Raw genomic sequence first — 19,219 nt, forward strand, 5'->3', positions numbered from 1 at the left:
ATTTTACCTTGTTTTCACTTGGCCACGATTATCAAAAAGGTTTCCAGTCGAGTTTCAGACTTTAAAGACCGATTCCAGGCTAGTAGACTATTTTTGATACTATTTAGTTATTTACCTATTTCTGAAAATTTTTAAATTATCCTTGAACTAAATTATTATAATAATCGAGTAGAGTTCGTGTCGTAAAACCAACACTTTAACCTAGACTTATATCAAATACAAAAAACCGTGAAAGAGAATTAAAAAACCGATAGGAATAAAAGTAGAACTGTACCATAAACACTAAAATGCAAATATATTTATTTATTTATGTAAAGCTTATTGCACAAAAAAAATACAAAGAAAAGAGAACATAAAATACATAAATATGCAAAGGCGGTGGTTGCTTTCAGCAAATTTTGCCAGACAACCTTTGGATGAAGGAATGAATGTTTTAAAATGCGGGGTAGACAAAAAATTATGACAACGTTTCATTTATACTTTTTACTAAAATCGGTGCAAATCATCATCGGTACACAATTTTTTTTTTTATTTTTTTCTTTTCTCGTGCATAGGTGGCAACCTTATACACGTAGTATACACTGCGCAAAGGCAGTTATTGTTTTAGCAAATTTTGCCAAACAACCTTTGGATAATGGAATGAATGTTTTAAAATGCGGGTTAGACAAAAAATTATGACAACGTTTCATTTATACTTTTTACTAAAATCACACAGGTACACAATTATTTTTTTTTAACTTTTTTCTTTTCTCGTGCATAGGTGGCAACCCTATACACGCGTAAAGCAAAAATAGGTGGGATCGAAACTACACGAACTATTAGCGTTACAAATAACGCCCCTTACAATAAATAACGTTTCGCGAATGGCGGCGGCGGATTTTTCATTTTGATGTAACTACCACTGACGGAGTTTTACACAGTGGTATAATCAGCATTGGAATATTTTTTTTAAAGAACACTTGCCATATTTTTTTTTTAATACGGCTAGTGTTTCCATTCCCCGCCCACTATTCGGGAAAGACTGTATTAGGAGTACGTACCATAATAGACCAACGGGGCGGGATCGAACCACCACTCTATGATGATTCCAACCGCTCTTATCGTTGAGCTACTGAGGCTCAATTTAGATCCACCATGAGGATGTTCGAGCCGTAATAGCCCTGTGGATATGACCTCTGCCTCCACTTCTGGAGGGAGTGGGTTCGAATCCGGTCCGGGCCATGCACCTTCAACTTTTCAGTTGTGTGCATTTTAAGAAATTAAATATCACGTGCCTCAAACGGTGAATTAAAAACTTAGCGAGGAAACCTGCATACCAGAGAATTTTCTTAATTCTCTGCGTGTGTGAAGTCTGTCTAACCGCATTGGGCCAGCGTGGTGAATTATTATTGGCTTAACCCTCTCATTTTGAGAGGAAACTCGAGCTCAGCAGTGAGCCGAATATGGGTTGATAATGATGAGGATGTTCCGCATGTCATCATTTGAAGGGCCAATACAGAACTAGCCGGTCTTTCACTAACTTTGACATATATGTTACCTACCTATTAAATTAAGGTTAACATCAAATCATTAACAAGCCCATTGTTAGCAAAAATCACGATACCAACTGGGCCTATTCATTAACTTTGAGCAACTTTAGTGGATATACACGAAATTTACCAACTATTAATAGTAATTTTTAAGTCACGTGATATCGTATTCACAATTTACTTATTGCTAACTGGTCACAATTACTACAGTTCGTTTCATGTAGGATGGTGCGGGTGACAATTCAATTCGTTTGCATTTACTCAATTCGTACCATTTACTGAGGTAGGTGCTATGCTAGGAGTATATCTGCGTGATCGAATCAGAAATGAGGAGGTTCGCAGAAAAATCAAAGTCGCCCAGATAGCTCAACGAGTCGCGAAGCTGAAGGTGCAATGGGCGGGGCACATAGTTCAAAGAGCCGATGGACTTTGGGGTCCCAAGGTGCTGGAATGGCAACGCCGCACTAGAAAGCACAGTGTGAGTACTAGGTGGCATGACTGCAAGCGAGTTCAAGGGATTCGCTGTATGTAAGCGGCTAAGAATCATAATGTTCGGAAGTCCCTAAGGCTTATATCCTGGAGTGGATGACTGATATATGATGATGATGATGATGATGATGATGACCGACGTTACATTATTTACGCCCATAAGATGGATATATACAAGTATCATGATGGTTTTCTAAAAGGTGGTGGTATACCCAGTGGCCAACAAATTCTTAGTCCATTATTAGAGTCACTATATTTTCGTTAGTCAAGTCAAGTCTTTTCGAATACAGTGTTGTACCTACATAGGTACAGTGTGGAGACTAATTTAATGCAAACTCAGCGCTCGAAGCAATCTCGCAGAGCAAGACTTGACACGCTGATTAAATAAAGCGCAACGGAATGAAAGCTGGATTGAGATTCTTTTAGAGCGGCCATTTTTGGAATTAACTACATCGTAATGCGCAGTTCGTTAAGCAATAATGGCTGAGTTTATTACAGGCTTGCTTCTATAAGAAAATGTGCTCATTAAAGCTATGTCCGAGATAGTCGAGTGGATGTGACCTTTGCCTTCGACTTAGAGGGCGTAGGTTCGATGTTAATTTTTTTTTTATTCTGTACAAGTTGGCCCTTGACTACAATTTCACCTGATGGTAAGTGATGATGCAGTCTAAGATGAAAGCGGGCTAACTTGTTAAGAGGAGGATGAAAATCCACACTCCTTTCGGTTTCTACACGACATCGTACCGGAACGCTAAATCGCTTGGCGGTACGTTTTTGTCGGTAGGGTGGTAACTAGCCACGGCCGAAGCCTCCCACCAGCCAGACCTGGACAAATTAAGAAAACCTCAATTAGCCCAGCCGGGGATCGAACCCAGGACCTCCGTCTTGTAAGTCCACTGTGCATACCACTGCGTCACGGAGGCCGTCAAAATTTCGTGAATATCACATAAAAGGTGAAGAAAAAATATCGTGAGACCTGCATACCTGTGAATTTTCTTAATTCTCTCTCTACGTGTGTGAAGTCTGACAATCTGCATTGGGCTAGCGTGGTGGACTATTAGCCTAACCTCTCTCTCTGAAAGGAGACTATTTCTCAACAGTGAGCTAAATATGGGTTATTTATAATGATGATGATGAAAGCAATGTCAGTTCAGTAGTTGTTTGACTAAGGATGAGGTCCTGGGTTCGAGTCCTATTCACGGAGTGGAATATTATGGGTATGGTTTTTCTCTATTCCAACAAGTTCACAATAGCAGTCAGTAGGCGTTTCTCCACGAATAAAATGATTTGTCTACACCTTTCGTCACGTCGCAACGAAAAAGAGAGCGATTTTATACTATCTCTATCTACGAGTATTGAGAGTTTAGTTTCAAATTATAATTTTATCATCTAAATAAATCGCCCCTTCAAAGTACTCTCCTTAGGATTTAATTCGAGTCATAGTTGTCTTGATGTCCAAATGCTGTCACTGAAAGCACGTTTGGTTCCAAGCACGCCTAGTCTCAGAAAAGCTCAAAACAAACTCGGAAAGTTTCTTTCTGATCACCATCTAAACAAAACTAAATGATTAATTGTATAAACGTGACGTAATGCGGAAATCCGCATTAAAACAATCAAGCCGAGCTGAATGTTGAACTGTCTCCGCAACTCGAACAGTGATCTGACTTCGTGAATAAATGAAGAGCTATGAATTCTGAATTGAAATCTCTCGCGGCGGCCATCTTGGAATAAACTATCACAGAATGAGAATATTTGTACGAACAATTTTTACGACAATCATAGGAAAACATGATCTTTTCAGTTATATGCATTTTAAGAAATTAAATATCGCGCGTCTCAAACGGTGAAGGAAAAACATCGTGAGGAAACCTGCATACCAGAGAATTTAGCTTAATTCTCTACGTGTGTCTGCCAATCCGCATTGGTGGTAGACTATTGGCCTAACCCCTCTCATTCTGAGAGGAGATTAGTGCTCAGAAGTAAGTTGGATAGGAAAACAATTCATTATTCATTTAGTTTAGAAATGACGATATCGTTACTTCCGTATTTACGGTGATTATGAAAACTAAGGCCCATCTTTGTTTTCTGCTACCTCCCAAATCTATTTAGCTACATTTATTATACAAAAGTTCTAGTAATTTAATTTTTAACCGACTTCAAAAAGGAAAAGGAGGAGGTTCTCGATTCAATGCGTGTGTTTTTTTTAAATGTTTGTTACCTCATAACTTCGTCATATAATAACCAATTTAGAAAAAATCTTTTTTGTTTGAAAGGATAGGTATAATATTTCCAAATTGGTCCCATTTCATTTCCAAAATCGATATAGTGATCTTGTGTTAAATCAAAATACCTAAATGAAATACGTCTTTGACGTCGAATCCATTTTACGTTAAAAAAATTTGCAAGTAAGTGATAGGATTTCCCCTATAGTCCTCTAGAAAAAGATTTGTAATCAGACTTATCTATAAAATTTCGAGATATGCGCTGACAAACATACATACTTACAATTACATCACACACCTCAACCGATGTGAACTAACGAACAAAAATCCTTACAATATTAAATCGCTTCTTTTTTAAATCGGTAAAAAATATAATACGTTGCTGAGATAATTTAGATTTGAATAATAAAACCGTGTGTGACAAAAATGTTAATTTACTATACATGTTTGGGTATAAAGCGCCTCGTTCCTCACTCGGGTGTAAATTTTAACGAGCGCTCGTAAATATCCGGATAATCTGCGAATAGGCGAGATTTGCGGCTTACTCGTCCGCGACTACAACGTTGTGTAGTTTTTCTAATAACTACTCATCATCATTAGCATTTTCATTAGCGTTTTCTATCTTTGCCGCAGTTGAGAATACTGTGGTGGCTGGTGGGAGGCTTCGGCCGTGGCTATTTACTACCCTACCGGCAAAGACGTACCGCCAAGCGATTTAGCGTTCCGGTACGATGCCGTGTAGAAACCGAAAGGGGTGTGGATTTTCATCCTCCTCCTAACAAGTTAGCCCGCTTCCATCTTAGACTGCATCATCACTTACCATCAGGTGAGATTTAGAGAGAGAGGTTAACAGAGGTCTTGAGTTCGATGATTTTATGTTTTGAAAAAAAGAACACATTTTTTTTTTTAATTTTCAATTTAGTTTTTTCTGTGAGCCTTTGTGATGTACAATAATAATTTCCCAAGAACTATAATTGTTATTTTCCAAATTGTCTCTTGTCTGCTTCAGCTGTGTCTATTTATCACTGACAAATTACTTAAAGATTTAGGAGTTTTGATGCTGCGTATAAACTGTCAGAAGTATAGATGGAAACTTAGGCCTTTTTCAAGTATGCCCGCTACCATCGTAGATTGCATCGTCACTTGACATCGAATGAGATCGCAGTCAAAGACTACCATAACATTGATGAAAAAAAAATCATTATTACCCATACAGTTATAACACATAGATAGTGTGTACTGACGCATCGCTATCGATAAGTGCGCTTGTGTGCGTATCGACGAGGGTAATTAGCTTAGGTAATAACGAGTGTGATCGAAGTATAAGATTTACCTACTATGCTCTCCTAGGTATGGGAGGTTGGAATCTTGAACTTTTTAACTGGTTCGACAGCCTGGAGTTCAATTGTTCATAGTTCTATACATAGAAAAGTTCATGAGGATTTTTCAAAAAAAAAAAAAATTAGACTCAGGAGTTGATGGATTACATGAACTATTGAGAGCTGTGATAAAATAAGGAGGATAGTGGATAGCCTCTGCCTCCGATTCCGGAGAGTGTGGGTTCGAATCCGCTCCGGGGCATGCACCTCCAACTTTTCAGTTGTGTGCATTTTAAGAAATTAAATATCACGTGTCTAAATCGGGGAAGGAAAAACATCGTGAGGAAACCTGCATACCAGAGAATTATCTTAATTCTCTGCGTGTGTGAAGTCTGCCAATCCGCATTGGGCCAGCGTGGTGGACTATTGGCCTTAACCCCTCTCATTCTGAGAGGAGACTGGAGCTCAGCAGTGAGCCGAATATGGGTTGACGAATGAACCATTGCACCAACGAAGCAGTCAATATACAGTATGCACAAAACTTTTTTCCTGTCAATACATTTTAATCAATACTTTGTAAACTGTAATAGAAATTTTCCGTGCGAGAAAGTTTTTCCCTCCCCCGTTCCCCTAGTATCGGAACTACAAACCCGGTAGCCGTATAAATTGTAGCTCCACATCGTAAATATCCAGTTAATCCGGACACAGAAATTCCAGGCTTATTTCTATTTGATAACACCTTCCCGGGTGTAAGCATTATCTATTGGTTAAATAGTTAAATATGTTAGAAAGTTTTTGCTATATTTTATGGATTTTGTTTTTATTTTACTGCTTTCCACGTTCCTGCTACAGATTGGGCGTGTTAGATACCATTTATAGCTTTAATAAAAACTGCCTCATTTATCCCGTAATTAGCTGGTTCAACTACGGACAATAAGGTCCAGGGTTCAAATCCCGGTTCAAGTTTGACGGCCTCCGTGGCGCAGTGGTGTGCGCGGTGGATTTACAAGACGCAGGTTCTGGGTTCGATTCCCGGATGAGCCGATTGAGGTTTTCTTAATTAGTCCAGGTCTGGCTGGTGAGAGGCTTCGGCCGTGGCTAGTTACCACCCTACCGACAAAGACGTACCGCCAAGCGATTTAGCGTTCCGGTAAGATGTCGTGTAGAAACCAAAAGGAGTGTGGATTTCATCCTCCTCCTAACTTAAAGAATAATTTAAAAAAAACATATAACGAGTGAAGCCGCGGGAAAATCATGTATACTTTTATATTAATAGATTTGTATACAAAAAGTATTAACTTCCGTACTGTAAAGTTACTATATCCAATTTCTAAGAACATAAAGAGCGAAACGCGGAAAATGTCAAACTTTGTAGAACTTGGATTTCTATAAAAGTTACTATTCTTAAAGTTTCCTTACTTATTCAGCCGAGTTTTCACATTCGCCATTGAACGCATCGTGTTGCCATATTGGCATTTTATTAAGTAGTAAGAACTTTATCTTCAACCGAGGAATTTTTTTAACATCCATTTAAGGGAAATGTGAACTAAAAAACCAGAAAAATGGCAATAGTAAAGTTGTACACATTTTAGAACCGTGATAGCCCAGTGGATATGACCTCTGCCTCCGATTCCGGAGGGTGTGGGGTCGAATCCGGTCCGGGGCATGCACCTCCAACTTTGCAGTTGTGTGCATTTTAAAAAAATAAATGTAATAAACGGTGAAGAAAAATCGTCGTAAGGAAACCTACATATCAGAGAATTTTCTTAATTGTCAGCGTGTATCAATCCGCATTGGGCCAGCGTGGTGGACTATTGGCCTAACCCCTCTCATTCTGAGAGGAGACTCGAGCTCGGTAGCGAGTCGAATATGGGTTGATAAAGATGATGGTGATGACACACAATATATCCATGTATTCTGCCTCTCATCTAATTTAACAAATCTAATAGGTCCGCGATGCTCGAGTAAGAACACATTTAGCATCATGGGCATACCATTATTGTATTCTTTTTCACGTCAAAGCAAATGGAAACATGAAAACGATGAACGATGAATGCTGTGAAAAGTATTCCCATGTCTTGCAGTGTCGCGGAATCTATCAATCACAAGAATCAAAAACAAGGAGTTAAGGGGAGGGGGCATTGATATCATGCCCGCGCACCAATCGTTTGTCTGGATTAGCGCGACAGTGAGCGCCTCGCCTTAATGGTTTAAATGTAACTCATCTCGGCTATTTATTTCCATTATTCTCATTATTTCAGCCTCTTTTATCTGAGAGCTGTTGATACTAGTCGTGACATGCTGCTCTGTTTGTGATCCTAACTTGTTATGATTGAATGGGAAACGTTTGGTTATTGTTTATGTTTAATAGTCAGAATTCCCTCATTTTATGGAAGCTGAAATTTGATTAATACGTTCTACTATATAGGTAAATACGGTAGCCAATAAAAGTAAGTACCTCCCAAAGTAACAATGGTCCAAACTCTAATTACCTATGGTCGGAGGTACTTACCTATGGTTGGAGGTACTTACCTATGATAGGAGGTACTTACCTATTGTAGGAGGTACTTGCCTATGGTAGGAGGTACTTACCTATGGTAGCAGGTACTTACTTAGGGTAGAAGGTACTTACATATGGTAGCAGCTACTTACTTAGGGTAGGAGGTACTTATCTATTGTTGGAGGTACTTACCTACTGTAGGAAGTACTTACCTATTGTAAGAGGTACTTAACTATGGTAGGAGGTACTTACATATGGTAGAAGGTACTTACTTATGATTGGAGGTACTTACCTATGGTAAGAGCTATTTTAACTATGGTAGGAGGTACTTACCTATTTTAGGAGGTACTTACCTATGGAAGCAGGTACTTACTTTGTGTAGGAGGTACTTACCTATGGTAGGAGGTACTTACATATGGTGGAAGCATGAACTTTTATGGCAAATTTTGGGCTTTTATAAAACGGCGAAGGTCTGGCTGAGGCTGGCTCTATCTTCAAGTTTATATGTTATAATTACATCACAATTATTAAATACACATCCCTACATTGAAATTAATTCAACAGACAAACACATATTAAGTAATTTTCAGCCATACAACTAGGATAATCCCGCGAACTGTGGATAATCTGCGAAATAATAGCACCTAATTATTTTATTCCCCACGTTTTTAGGTGAGCTCTTTTGTTTTTCGAAACGAGGGCGAAAAGTGTTACGGGCAATAAAGTACATTACATTGTTTTAAAGCACTTTTGAAATAAAATTCATTTCGCCCAAGTATTTTAAGTAAGGAAAATTGTGGAAAAATATACACTTTGAATTAGATCTGAACTGCTTTCTTAGTCCAGTAGCAGCATTTGTAAAATCACGGTTCTGGGTTCGATTCCAGTTCACTAAGTTTGAGTAACTATAGCTATTGTTAGTAATTTTTATAGCTTTTGTTGATTTCGTATTCACTATTTATTTTATACTAACTAATCCTAATAATATTATAAACGCGAAAGTCTGTATGGATGTTTGTAACTCTTTAACGCCGCAACGACTGAACCGATTTGGCTGAAATTTAGAATGGAAATAGATTTTACTCTGGATTAACACATAGGCTACTTTTCATCCCGGAAAAATCCATGGTTCCCGAGAGATCGGTGATAAACTAAATTTAACGCGGACGAAGTCGCGGGCGTCCGCTAGTTCTTAATATTCCATAGCCCGACCCAAGACTGGAATCCAGGACTTCGTGATCAGAAACCACATGACCAATGCTACGTGGTTATGTGGTTCAATCCATACCAATCACACAACCACGAGGCAGTTAAAAGCAGACATACGTTATTTACACAAAAACATACATACATAAAATATTACAAAGAATCGCTCCAGCGGTGGAAACTGAAACAGTCGGACAATGATTTTCATTTTCATCTCTTTTGTGTCGGGTGTTTGTTTAAATTATCCTCCGTATGGTTAATTAATAACCTTTGAGACTGAAACAACTGGCCAACTATTCCAATGTTTTCACTGTAAAGGATCGCTCAGAAAAACTTTTATTTTACAATAAATAACTTTTTTTATTGTTTTATTTATTAACTAGTAGACGCCACGCAGTTTTACCCGCGCAGTTCCCGTCTAATGAATAAAATGTAGCCTACGATAATCACAAATTATCGGATTTCTATTTATTGTGGGTTCAAATTCTTGGACTATATAGGTCCAATGTAAGCGCAGCTTGTTTTAACATCACACCCAGACGTTAGAATACACACATGTTCATCACACGAATATTTTCCATTTGTGGGAATAAAACCTCACGGCCATGGATGCAGGAAGCAGGGTCACTATCCACTTCACCACACTGCCGGAATATTAAAAAAAAGATAACAATATGGCAAATATTGAAAAAAAAATCATAAAATCACAAAGGTTTGGTTAATAAAGGATCTAAATCAATTGCAAAAAGCCCACTAGTATAAAATAAATCATTGTCGTGTCACTCAAATAATTCCATATTCATAACAATAGAACATAAATATAAAGGGATCTGCGTTGAAAAAATCCGGGAAAATGTAAAATTTTCGCGTCCATCCCATCCATTTTCATTTCCAATTTGTACCGGATGAGCATAAATTTTTAACAGTAGCTATCCATATCCGGTCACAAGCCAATATCGTAGTCGATTAATACACGATCACCGTTCGGGTGATTTTGAACATCATGTAAAAAAGCGGGATAAATGCGAGTTGGCCTCACCCACTGTGGGTTCCGTACTACGTAATTGATTTTTTAAAAAGAGCAACTGATGAGTTTCTTGCCGGTTTCTTCTCAGCAGAACCTGCCTTCCGAACCGGTGGTAGAATCTTTACAAATAGTCAACTGACGTGTCAAAAGTGCTTGTAAACTGAGCCTACTTGAAATAAATGATTTTTGATTTTGATTTGATTTTTTTGACCTAACAACCCATATCAGCTCAAGTTTGAGTTAAACACGAGTTTTCTCTAAGTAAAGAGGGGTTAGGCCAACAGTCACCCACGCTGGTCCAATACGAATTGGCAGATTTCACACACCTAGATAATTAAGAAAATTTTCAGGTATGCAGGTTTCCTCACGATGTTTCCCTTCACCGTTTGAGACATGTTATATTTAATTTGTGGAAAATACCATGGAGTTTAGTATTTAGCATTAATTTCAACTTTTTACTCTACGCTCTATGCTTTCCTGAGAAAAATTATTTAAGGGTCAGACAGACAGATAACGAAGTGATCTTATAAGGGTTTATTTCTTTTGTACGGAACCCTATAAAGGATCGTTTACTGTGAACATATTACGATATTGATAATAATGGGTCATTGAAATTCATACGAATTCAATAAAAAATATATGTTTTTTTTATGGTTGAGTGTTTCGGTCTGTCTATGATAGTGGCGAATATCTCCGATACCAGATTTTTTTTATTGCTTTATTGGTGGAAACACAAACAAGCGAGTCACTTGATGTTAAGTGATACTGCCAGGTCTGTACGCCTGAAACAATGATACGCAAAAATTATGTATGACGCAGTTGATCGCTTTTAATACTTCGAAAAAAGTTATTTTTTAATATGGAATACGCTCGCGCTTGACCACGATCTTATCTGATGGTAAGTGTAGATGAGGCTTTAAAACTAGCTTGCCTTGGCTTGCCTAGAAGATGCCCATTCACTCTCATATCTTAAAGATGCCCAGGTTGTAAGAATTAGGAAATACTGACTTCGGGAGAGAGTTCCATACCCTAGCCGTAGCCATGCGTATAAACAACGATGAAGCAAATCGCTTTGACGGGTTCTAGGGATGTCCATGACATAGGGATGGAGACCCGGTGTCTTGCAGTGCGATGGCAAAACGGTGACCGTGGTATGAACTCAAATACTTCCACTTTTCGAAATATATTTTGTAAAATACCAAGATACTAGTAACCTTCTGGCGATGACCAAAGCTTAGAAGTTTTGACAGAAGAGAAGAGTCTTTGCTTATGAGTCTCCTGGCAATCCACAGCGTTCAAAACAGCCAATTGATATTTAGCAGCCATCAAAAATTTGACTTTAATACACGATTTGAGCATAATGTTAGCAATTGGTGTAGCGTGACCGACATAGCTCAGCGAGTCGCGAAGCTGAAGTGGCAGTGGGCAGGCCACATAGCTCGAAGAGCCGATGGACGTTGGGATCCCAAGGTGCTGGAATGGCGACCCCGCACCGGAAAGCGCAGTGTTGGTCGACACCCCACTAGGTGGACCTAGGATATCAAGCGACTTGGAGGTCCATGCAAGAGGCCTATGTCCAGCAATGGACGTCTATCGGCTTCATGCCTTTTGGCATCAGTTTTGGCTAGTTTATTGTAAGATATCAGAAAGTGCGTGGAAATTTAATTGTTTGAGTCAAACAAATATAGAAAAGCCGCTTAACGACGTTCACGTCCCATGAATAAACAGCCAAAGAACTGTAGCTACGAGTACCTGGGCCGACACTTGGTGTTTTAATCAGTTTTAGTGAACTGCGAATGCAGCATCATTCACAAAATGGCCGCTCCGGGAACTTTAAATTCCAATTTCATTCCTTCCCCTCCTTATTTATTCACGACGTCACTCCACTTTTTTTGAGTTCCGGAGACAGTTTAACAGTTACTCGCTATCAGTTTTAATTCCGTTTTGCATTTTTTAAATTATTCATCGCAGGTTATACGGGTATTCCTAGGTTCGAGAGAGGTATTTTAATTTTCTTTTTTAAATAATATTTGCATTATACATATATTTTAAATAAAAACAATATACCGCCCCCCCTGCAATATCTCGGAAAAGAGTGTTTGTGTGTGACAGTTTCAGGTGTGGGTTACGACAATAGTGCGGGGCGGGGATCGAACCACCAATTCTCGTTGATGAGTCTGGCACATTTACCACTGAACTATTGAGGCTTCTATTTTAGAGATTAGGTTCCTTGAGTAAATATTTTTATTACAAATCTTCCTCTTCTTAAAAAATATAGGTATTTGTTAAAATTTTCTTTATACAATAGTTTTGGATTAACGTAAAACCACTTTCTTATCTTTTAATTGTTTTTTTCTTTTGCGACTGTTATGTGCGGGTATGATAGTCTGTTTTGAAACTTATTGTTTGACTTGGCTGGCCTATTCACTATTTTAGTGTTTATTATCAACATATTGAAACAAAAATTAAATATATTGACAAAATGTCATCTACATACTGTGAGATATCCACCAGTAAGCAACGGATAACATTTTTACATAGAATCTCAATTTCGTGTATGGCAACCTAGCATGTGGCAAAGATACTAAATTAGCCTGCTGATAATATGTAAACATGAAAGAAGTCCCCAGTCCAGTCCTAATGTCGCTCATTGTCGTTTAGTAAAGGTGCTCTTACTGAGTAAAGCGTTGTCAAATTTACGCGGGACTTCTTTCATGAAAAAGGACTCTAAGCCCGATTTCCGAAGTCAAAGTCACTTTGCTTGTATAAATATTACAATTATCACCTTTTCTAAATCCCAAATCCGTGGTTTACAACTTTAGAATGAACCCACGACGAACAAATAGCAATATTTAACAACTAAATGTAAATAAATAAAGCTCTGAAATATTAAAACCACGTAACGCAAAACTGGTCGAATATTAATCGCCGCCGATATTGCCTGTCGGGATATCTAGTATTAAAAATGTATGCAAGCCCCGATGATGCGAGATATGGAAATACACATGGATATGAATTGTTCATACCTTTACAATATGGGGTTCGGTGTAGATATCAATCTATTTATTCAAATCAATTCATTTTATTCAGTCATTCTGAGAAAAACTTAAAATAATAAAGTTATAGTAATAATAAAGTTAAAATTACAATGAGTTACACTAAAAAATGGAAAAATTAAAAACTAAATTATTGATCTAAGTTGCAATTATCCATTATTTTGCTAATATTAGATATAGAAGAACGATTTAATTGTATGTTTGTTTGTATTGAATAGGCACCGAAATTACTGAACCGATTTGAAAAATTCTTTCACTGTTGGGAAGTTGTTTTGGTATGCACATTGGATTAACATGACGGAGGTCTGGGTTCGATCCCGGCTGGGCCGATTGAGATTTTCTTAATTTGTCCAGGTCTGGCTGGTGGGAGGCTTCGGCTGTGGCTAGTTAACATCCTACCAACAAAGACGTAGGTACCGCCAAGCGATTTAGCGTTCCGGTACGATGTCGTGTAGAAACCGAAAGGGGTTGTGGATTTCATCCTCCTCCTAATAAGTTAGCCCGCTTCTATCTCAGATTGCATCATCACTTACCTACCATCAGGTGAGATTGTAGTCAAGGGCTTACGTGTAAAGATTAACACAGCGGGCGATGGAACGAGCTATGATAGGAGTATCTTTGCGTGATCGAATCAGAAATAAGGAAATCCGCAGAAGAACCAAAGTCATCGACATAGCTCAACGAGTTGCGAAGCTGAAGTGGCAATAGGCGGGGCACATAGTTCGAATGGATGTTGGGGTCCCAAGGTGCTGCAATGGCGACCCCGCACTAGAAAGCACACTGTAAGTCGACTCCCCCACCAGGTGGACTGACGACATCAAGCGGGTTGCAAAGATTTGTTGGATACAGGTGGCTCAGTGTCGTGATGTTTGGAAGTCCCTACAAAAGGCCTTTGTCTTGCAGTAGACGTCCATCGACTGACATGATGATGATGACTTTTGACAGGAATCGAATTCCAGACTATATGAGATTGTACTAAAATATCCTGACTCCTGGTAAAAACCATCATAATCTCCCAACGACTATAAAGGGATATGAATAAATCAAGGGAAAGGAATGAGTTGGGAATTTAAACTCAAACTTGCTGAAACTTTTTGGAAGTATGTTAACAATTCTGTGCCTACAACATTTTCTGAATTACAAACTTATTTTCTAGATTATAAATTTAGTCCACTAAATTCTAAAGGAGCTATCATTGCTTTGGTCGAGTTACCAGCAATTTATATTAAAGATTTCTCATAACTAAGAGTAAATATAAATTAATTAAGGTATTTTTAGTATACAGCTATTACGAAAGTGCTTCTTCGTGGAAATTCCAGTAGTACAATATCACTGTTTTAGTTTAAAGGCGAAAATATCTGGGACTAATAAATAATCTACAATAGCCATCGTTTATGATAAAAAAAATGTGAGCCGTCACGGATAGCCTGGCAGATGTGAAACGTCGACATTATTTTGTAAAAGTAATATGCAGAAAAGAACAGTGGGAGAGAATCGCACAGTCCATTGCGCACGACGCGTCGCCACACCGTACACACTATTGCATATAGACTGTATATATAATTATATACCATCATATAGCGTGGTGACGCGTCGCCACGGCATGCGTCGCCACGCCAGAAATCGGTTTTACGTGCGGCTATAGAAGTTTTATATTAATATTAGAAACATCCCATCTGTTTATTGGTTGAAAAGTATTTTATATCAAACTAGCGGACACCCGCAACTTCGTCCGCGTGAAACTCGATGTAAACTTTCAATTACCTCTACCCTACCCCTACCCTACTCCTACCCTACCCTACCCTACCCTAACCCTACCCTGAAATTTTTCCTGAATTTTCTTTGCTATAAACTACATGGAGCCCGAGACCTTTCAAACGAATGCAAAACCATGGAAATCGGTTCGTGCGTTCTGGAGTTATAGCGTCAGGAAGGAAATCTCGACTTATTTTTATGTAGTAGATCTAGAACGTTAAAAATATATTGTAGGTTGCTTAGAATATACATTTGACTTGGACCTTCATTATTGTTTAAAAAGGATTATTATAAAAGAGCAATCATCATCTTGAGTTTATTGCCTGCTCTACTCAGCAGAACCCTTCCTAACTGGCGGTACTTAAAGAATCTACAAATAGTCAATCTTGACATCTCAAGAGTGCTTGTAAACTAAGCCTACTTATACTAATTAATTTGCGAAATGTATATAAAACGTTTCCCGCGCCAAATAGAGGCCCCTTAGTACCTCGTAGGCGATGCTCGACTTCACCTACGCCTGTTTGAAGACCAAGATTTCTGTTGTTATATTCAAGATCCTGATGTTACATAATAAATAATATGAATTTTGTTATATACTCAGAGGCACAATTTTCCGCCCACTTTAATTACTCGCGTCATATTAAAGAAGGCGGATAATTGTGCCTCTGAGTATATTTATGATAATCTACACTAATATTATAAAGCTGAAGAGTTTGTTTGTTTGATTGATTGAACGCGCTAATCTCAGGAACTACTGATCCGATTTGAAAAATTCTTTCTGTTTTAGATAGCCCATTTATCGAGAAAGGCTATAAGCTATATATTATTCATGTATTCCTTCGGGAACGGGAACCACGCGGGTAAAACCACGCGGCGTCAACTAGTCTTTTCATATTTGACGAACTGTCTGGTGCACATGGTAATGCTGTGGTTTTAGAAAGAGGTCCTGGGTTGAATTCTCGATTTTGACTCGGGTCATTGGTGAACTTCAATCGTGGCTAGTCTTCGCATTCAGGAGTCCCTCAGGGTTCAATCTTGGGACCTCTGTTATTCAACATCTTCATAAATGACGTTACAAACTGCTTCCAGAACTCAAAATATTTTATCTTTACCGATGATTTAAAATTTGTTAGAAAGATCACCGAAAGCAATGATGTAGATTTACTGCAAGATAATCTGAATAGAGTCACACCGTACGTATGTATTAATTATTTGTTTTTATTGTTGTTTTTTTTTTGTCTTTTTCTGTTTGTTAATTTGTTTTTTATGTAAAATTCTTTTTTATTTTTTTCAACACTTAATTTTTAAATGTTAGTGCGAGCTACAACACTTTAAGTAAAGTTATATGTGTTACCCTAGTTTTTAATTTTATTTGATTATGTGTACATATAATTTTGTAGGTGGTCCAAATAATAAATAAATACTACTAACGCCAAGCGATTTAGCATTCCGGTGTGATGCGTAGAAAGCGTCATTTGTATATCTTCCAAGGAAGTATGCTTCTATCTTAGACTATAATAAAAATAAAATGAAAAAATAAATAGAATAAACGATATAAAATAAAAGAAAAATACCTATTCCATAAACAACACCTCACTTTGTAAAACACACTGTCATGCCGGATTTCCGGAAAACGACATTTCCCCGCGCAACTTTTCCTCGGCTTTTCCGACTAAATATTATCTCAACCGCTTTGGGTCTCCGCCATATTGGGTACAAGGAAACCGTTCAGAAACGATTTGAGACTTTTCTTTCCTTTTTATATTTTCTTGACGCTCTCCACTGCTTTGTCAATTCATTCTTATTTTACTTTTATTTTTATAAAGCTTTATTATTGAATATAAACGGTATTTTGTGGAACTCCATAGAATTTGGATACACGGAAAATGTAAATAAATGGTAATGGTATAATATTATACAGATGCAAGTTTGCATTTGTATGTGTGTGTTAGTTAGTCTTTCGCGCAGCAACTAAGAATAACTACTAAGAAGGCTGTTTGGAATTGAAATGTAGTATTCCTTTCTCACCCACTTTAAATGAAAAGGATTTTCGTAATAAGTCTTCGTTTTACTTAAGATAATAATAATTGCCAGGGATTTTATTATTTAATACTAGTCTACATTTCAAGGCCTCTTTTCAGTAAAACAGTCATGGCTTCAATACTCTGTAGCCCTGGTACTTTTACGCATTAAGTGCTGATTTCTACCTAAAAAACTTAATTCCAGCAATAATAAAGCAAATGAATCGTTTGTCACCTAGTTTGTCTAGTGGAATATGTGGACCCTTTATCATCATATCATCAAATGACAGAAAATCCAAAATTATGGAAGGGTTTTGAAGAGGCCCTTGCCGGTAAATTGGATGGGTTATAAAATAGCCAGGATAAAATAATAAAAACAAAAATATTAATCGTTAATTTGTCACCAGGTCGCCCTCAACCCAGTCTCTCCTGGCTCATCAACAACAAGCCTCTGGAAGAGCACACGGTGCTGAGGAGCGACGGCAAGCTCATCATCAGCCGCATCAGCGTCACCGGCGCCGAGCGCAGCTGGCTCAACACCAGCGTCAAGTGTCAGGCCACCAACACGCCGCTACTGAGTCCACATGAACGGACGGCTAGAGTTGAAATGAACTGTACGTATGTCTTAATTCTTATTAATCTATACTTACACTTATAATAAATATGTAGAGAGGTCAATTCTGTACATGAAATATATTTCCAAAATAACTATCAGGGGGTGATTAGTGATCGATACTGATGCCAAAAATGCAATCAGTAAAATTTTTGTCTGTCTGTCTGTATGTTCTTTATAGAAACAAAAACTACTCGACGGATTTTAACGAAACTTGGTACAATTATTCTTCATACTCCTGGGCAGATTGTAGTATACTTTTCATCACGCTACCATCAATAGGAGCAGAGCAGTGACGGGAAATGTTGGGATAACGGGAGAACTTACTCCATTTTTTAAGCTTCAGTGGCGTGGTATGTTCGTTATAGAAACAAAAACTACTCGACGGATGTTAACAAAACTTGGTACAATTATTCTTCATACAGGGTTGGGGTAGGGTAGGGGTAAGGTAGGGTTGAGTAGGGTAGGGGTAGGGGTAGTAGTAGGGTTTCCCGCAGACGAAGTCGCGGACGTCCGCTAGTTTATAATAAAACTCGGAGTACGAGTTAGCCCAACTTGTTTCGAACTAGGCACAGTCCAAACTGCGACGCTGCGGCGCGCGTCACCGCTCCCAGCGCGCATTGGTAGAGAGGCTGAGGGGTGGGAGGGGTTCCGTTACACTCTCCGATGGTTCATGAATGTCATCTTCATCGGACCCGTCTTCTTGTTAGCAAACCAAACTAACACTATCTTGTTCCAAGTTTGTTATTTGTGACAATTAATGAAATAACGGTTCCAGCTATCGGCAGCAATCCATGATCACGATTAAAATTCGGGTGACGATTAATTTCTATTACTTCTCGTATCTTAGGAGGTACTAGAAACTTTTCCCTTGAATTCTTATTTATTACTATCGAACCCGGTCAAGCTTCGCTTTTACTTTTGTGCACTTCTTCCATACCCTTACCTACCCTACTCCCAAACTACAACTACCCTACTTCTACCATATCTCTACCCTACCCCTACCCTACTTCTGACCTACCCCTACTCTACGTATCGTACAGAGTCGCTGGCCACAAGCGTCTCAGTACTGTGATGCTTAGAATTTCACACAACACCTTATGCGACTCCCTGCATCTCTTGTATATAATGAGTCTACCTAGCTGTCTTATGAGTCTACCTAAAACAGAAATTCATAGTGGTATGTATGTATGGGAAGTTTTAATGACATGCTGATTTACACGAGCCGGTGTGGACGCCTATCAGCTGATGATGATTTGTTTTCTCCCTTGTTGCATACAGTACGTCCCACTTCAGTGTCAATAGTGGACAAGCCCGGCCAACTGTCAGCCGACACCGAGGTCACGCTGGTCTGTGTGACCCACGGCAGCCGGCCAGCAGCGATCGTCACCTGGTTCAGGGAGAATAGGAAATACACAAGAGGAAAGGTAACTTTGAGCTCACTTCGCATTAAGTTAATTTTGCGTACAGCCACAGCACAAC

General features: G+C 38.5%; 1 protein-coding gene across 1 annotated transcript in view; it reads left to right on the top strand.

The window, feature by feature from the left end:
* Positions 1-19,219, top strand: part of LOC112049667 (hemicentin-2-like) — a 172,016-nt gene that overhangs the window by 127,053 nt on the left and 25,744 nt on the right. The window contains exons 6-7 of the mRNA XM_024087653.2: positions 17,532-17,738; positions 19,019-19,164. Coding sequence (XP_023943421.1) covers positions 17,532-17,738; positions 19,019-19,164 — 353 coding nt within the window. The remainder of the gene's footprint in view (positions 1-17,531; positions 17,739-19,018; positions 19,165-19,219) is intronic.

The sequence above is a fragment of the Bicyclus anynana genome, chromosome 22 (assembly GCF_947172395.1).
Source record: "Bicyclus anynana chromosome 22, ilBicAnyn1.1, whole genome shotgun sequence".
Classification (NCBI taxonomy): domain Eukaryota; kingdom Metazoa; phylum Arthropoda; class Insecta; order Lepidoptera; family Nymphalidae; genus Bicyclus; species Bicyclus anynana.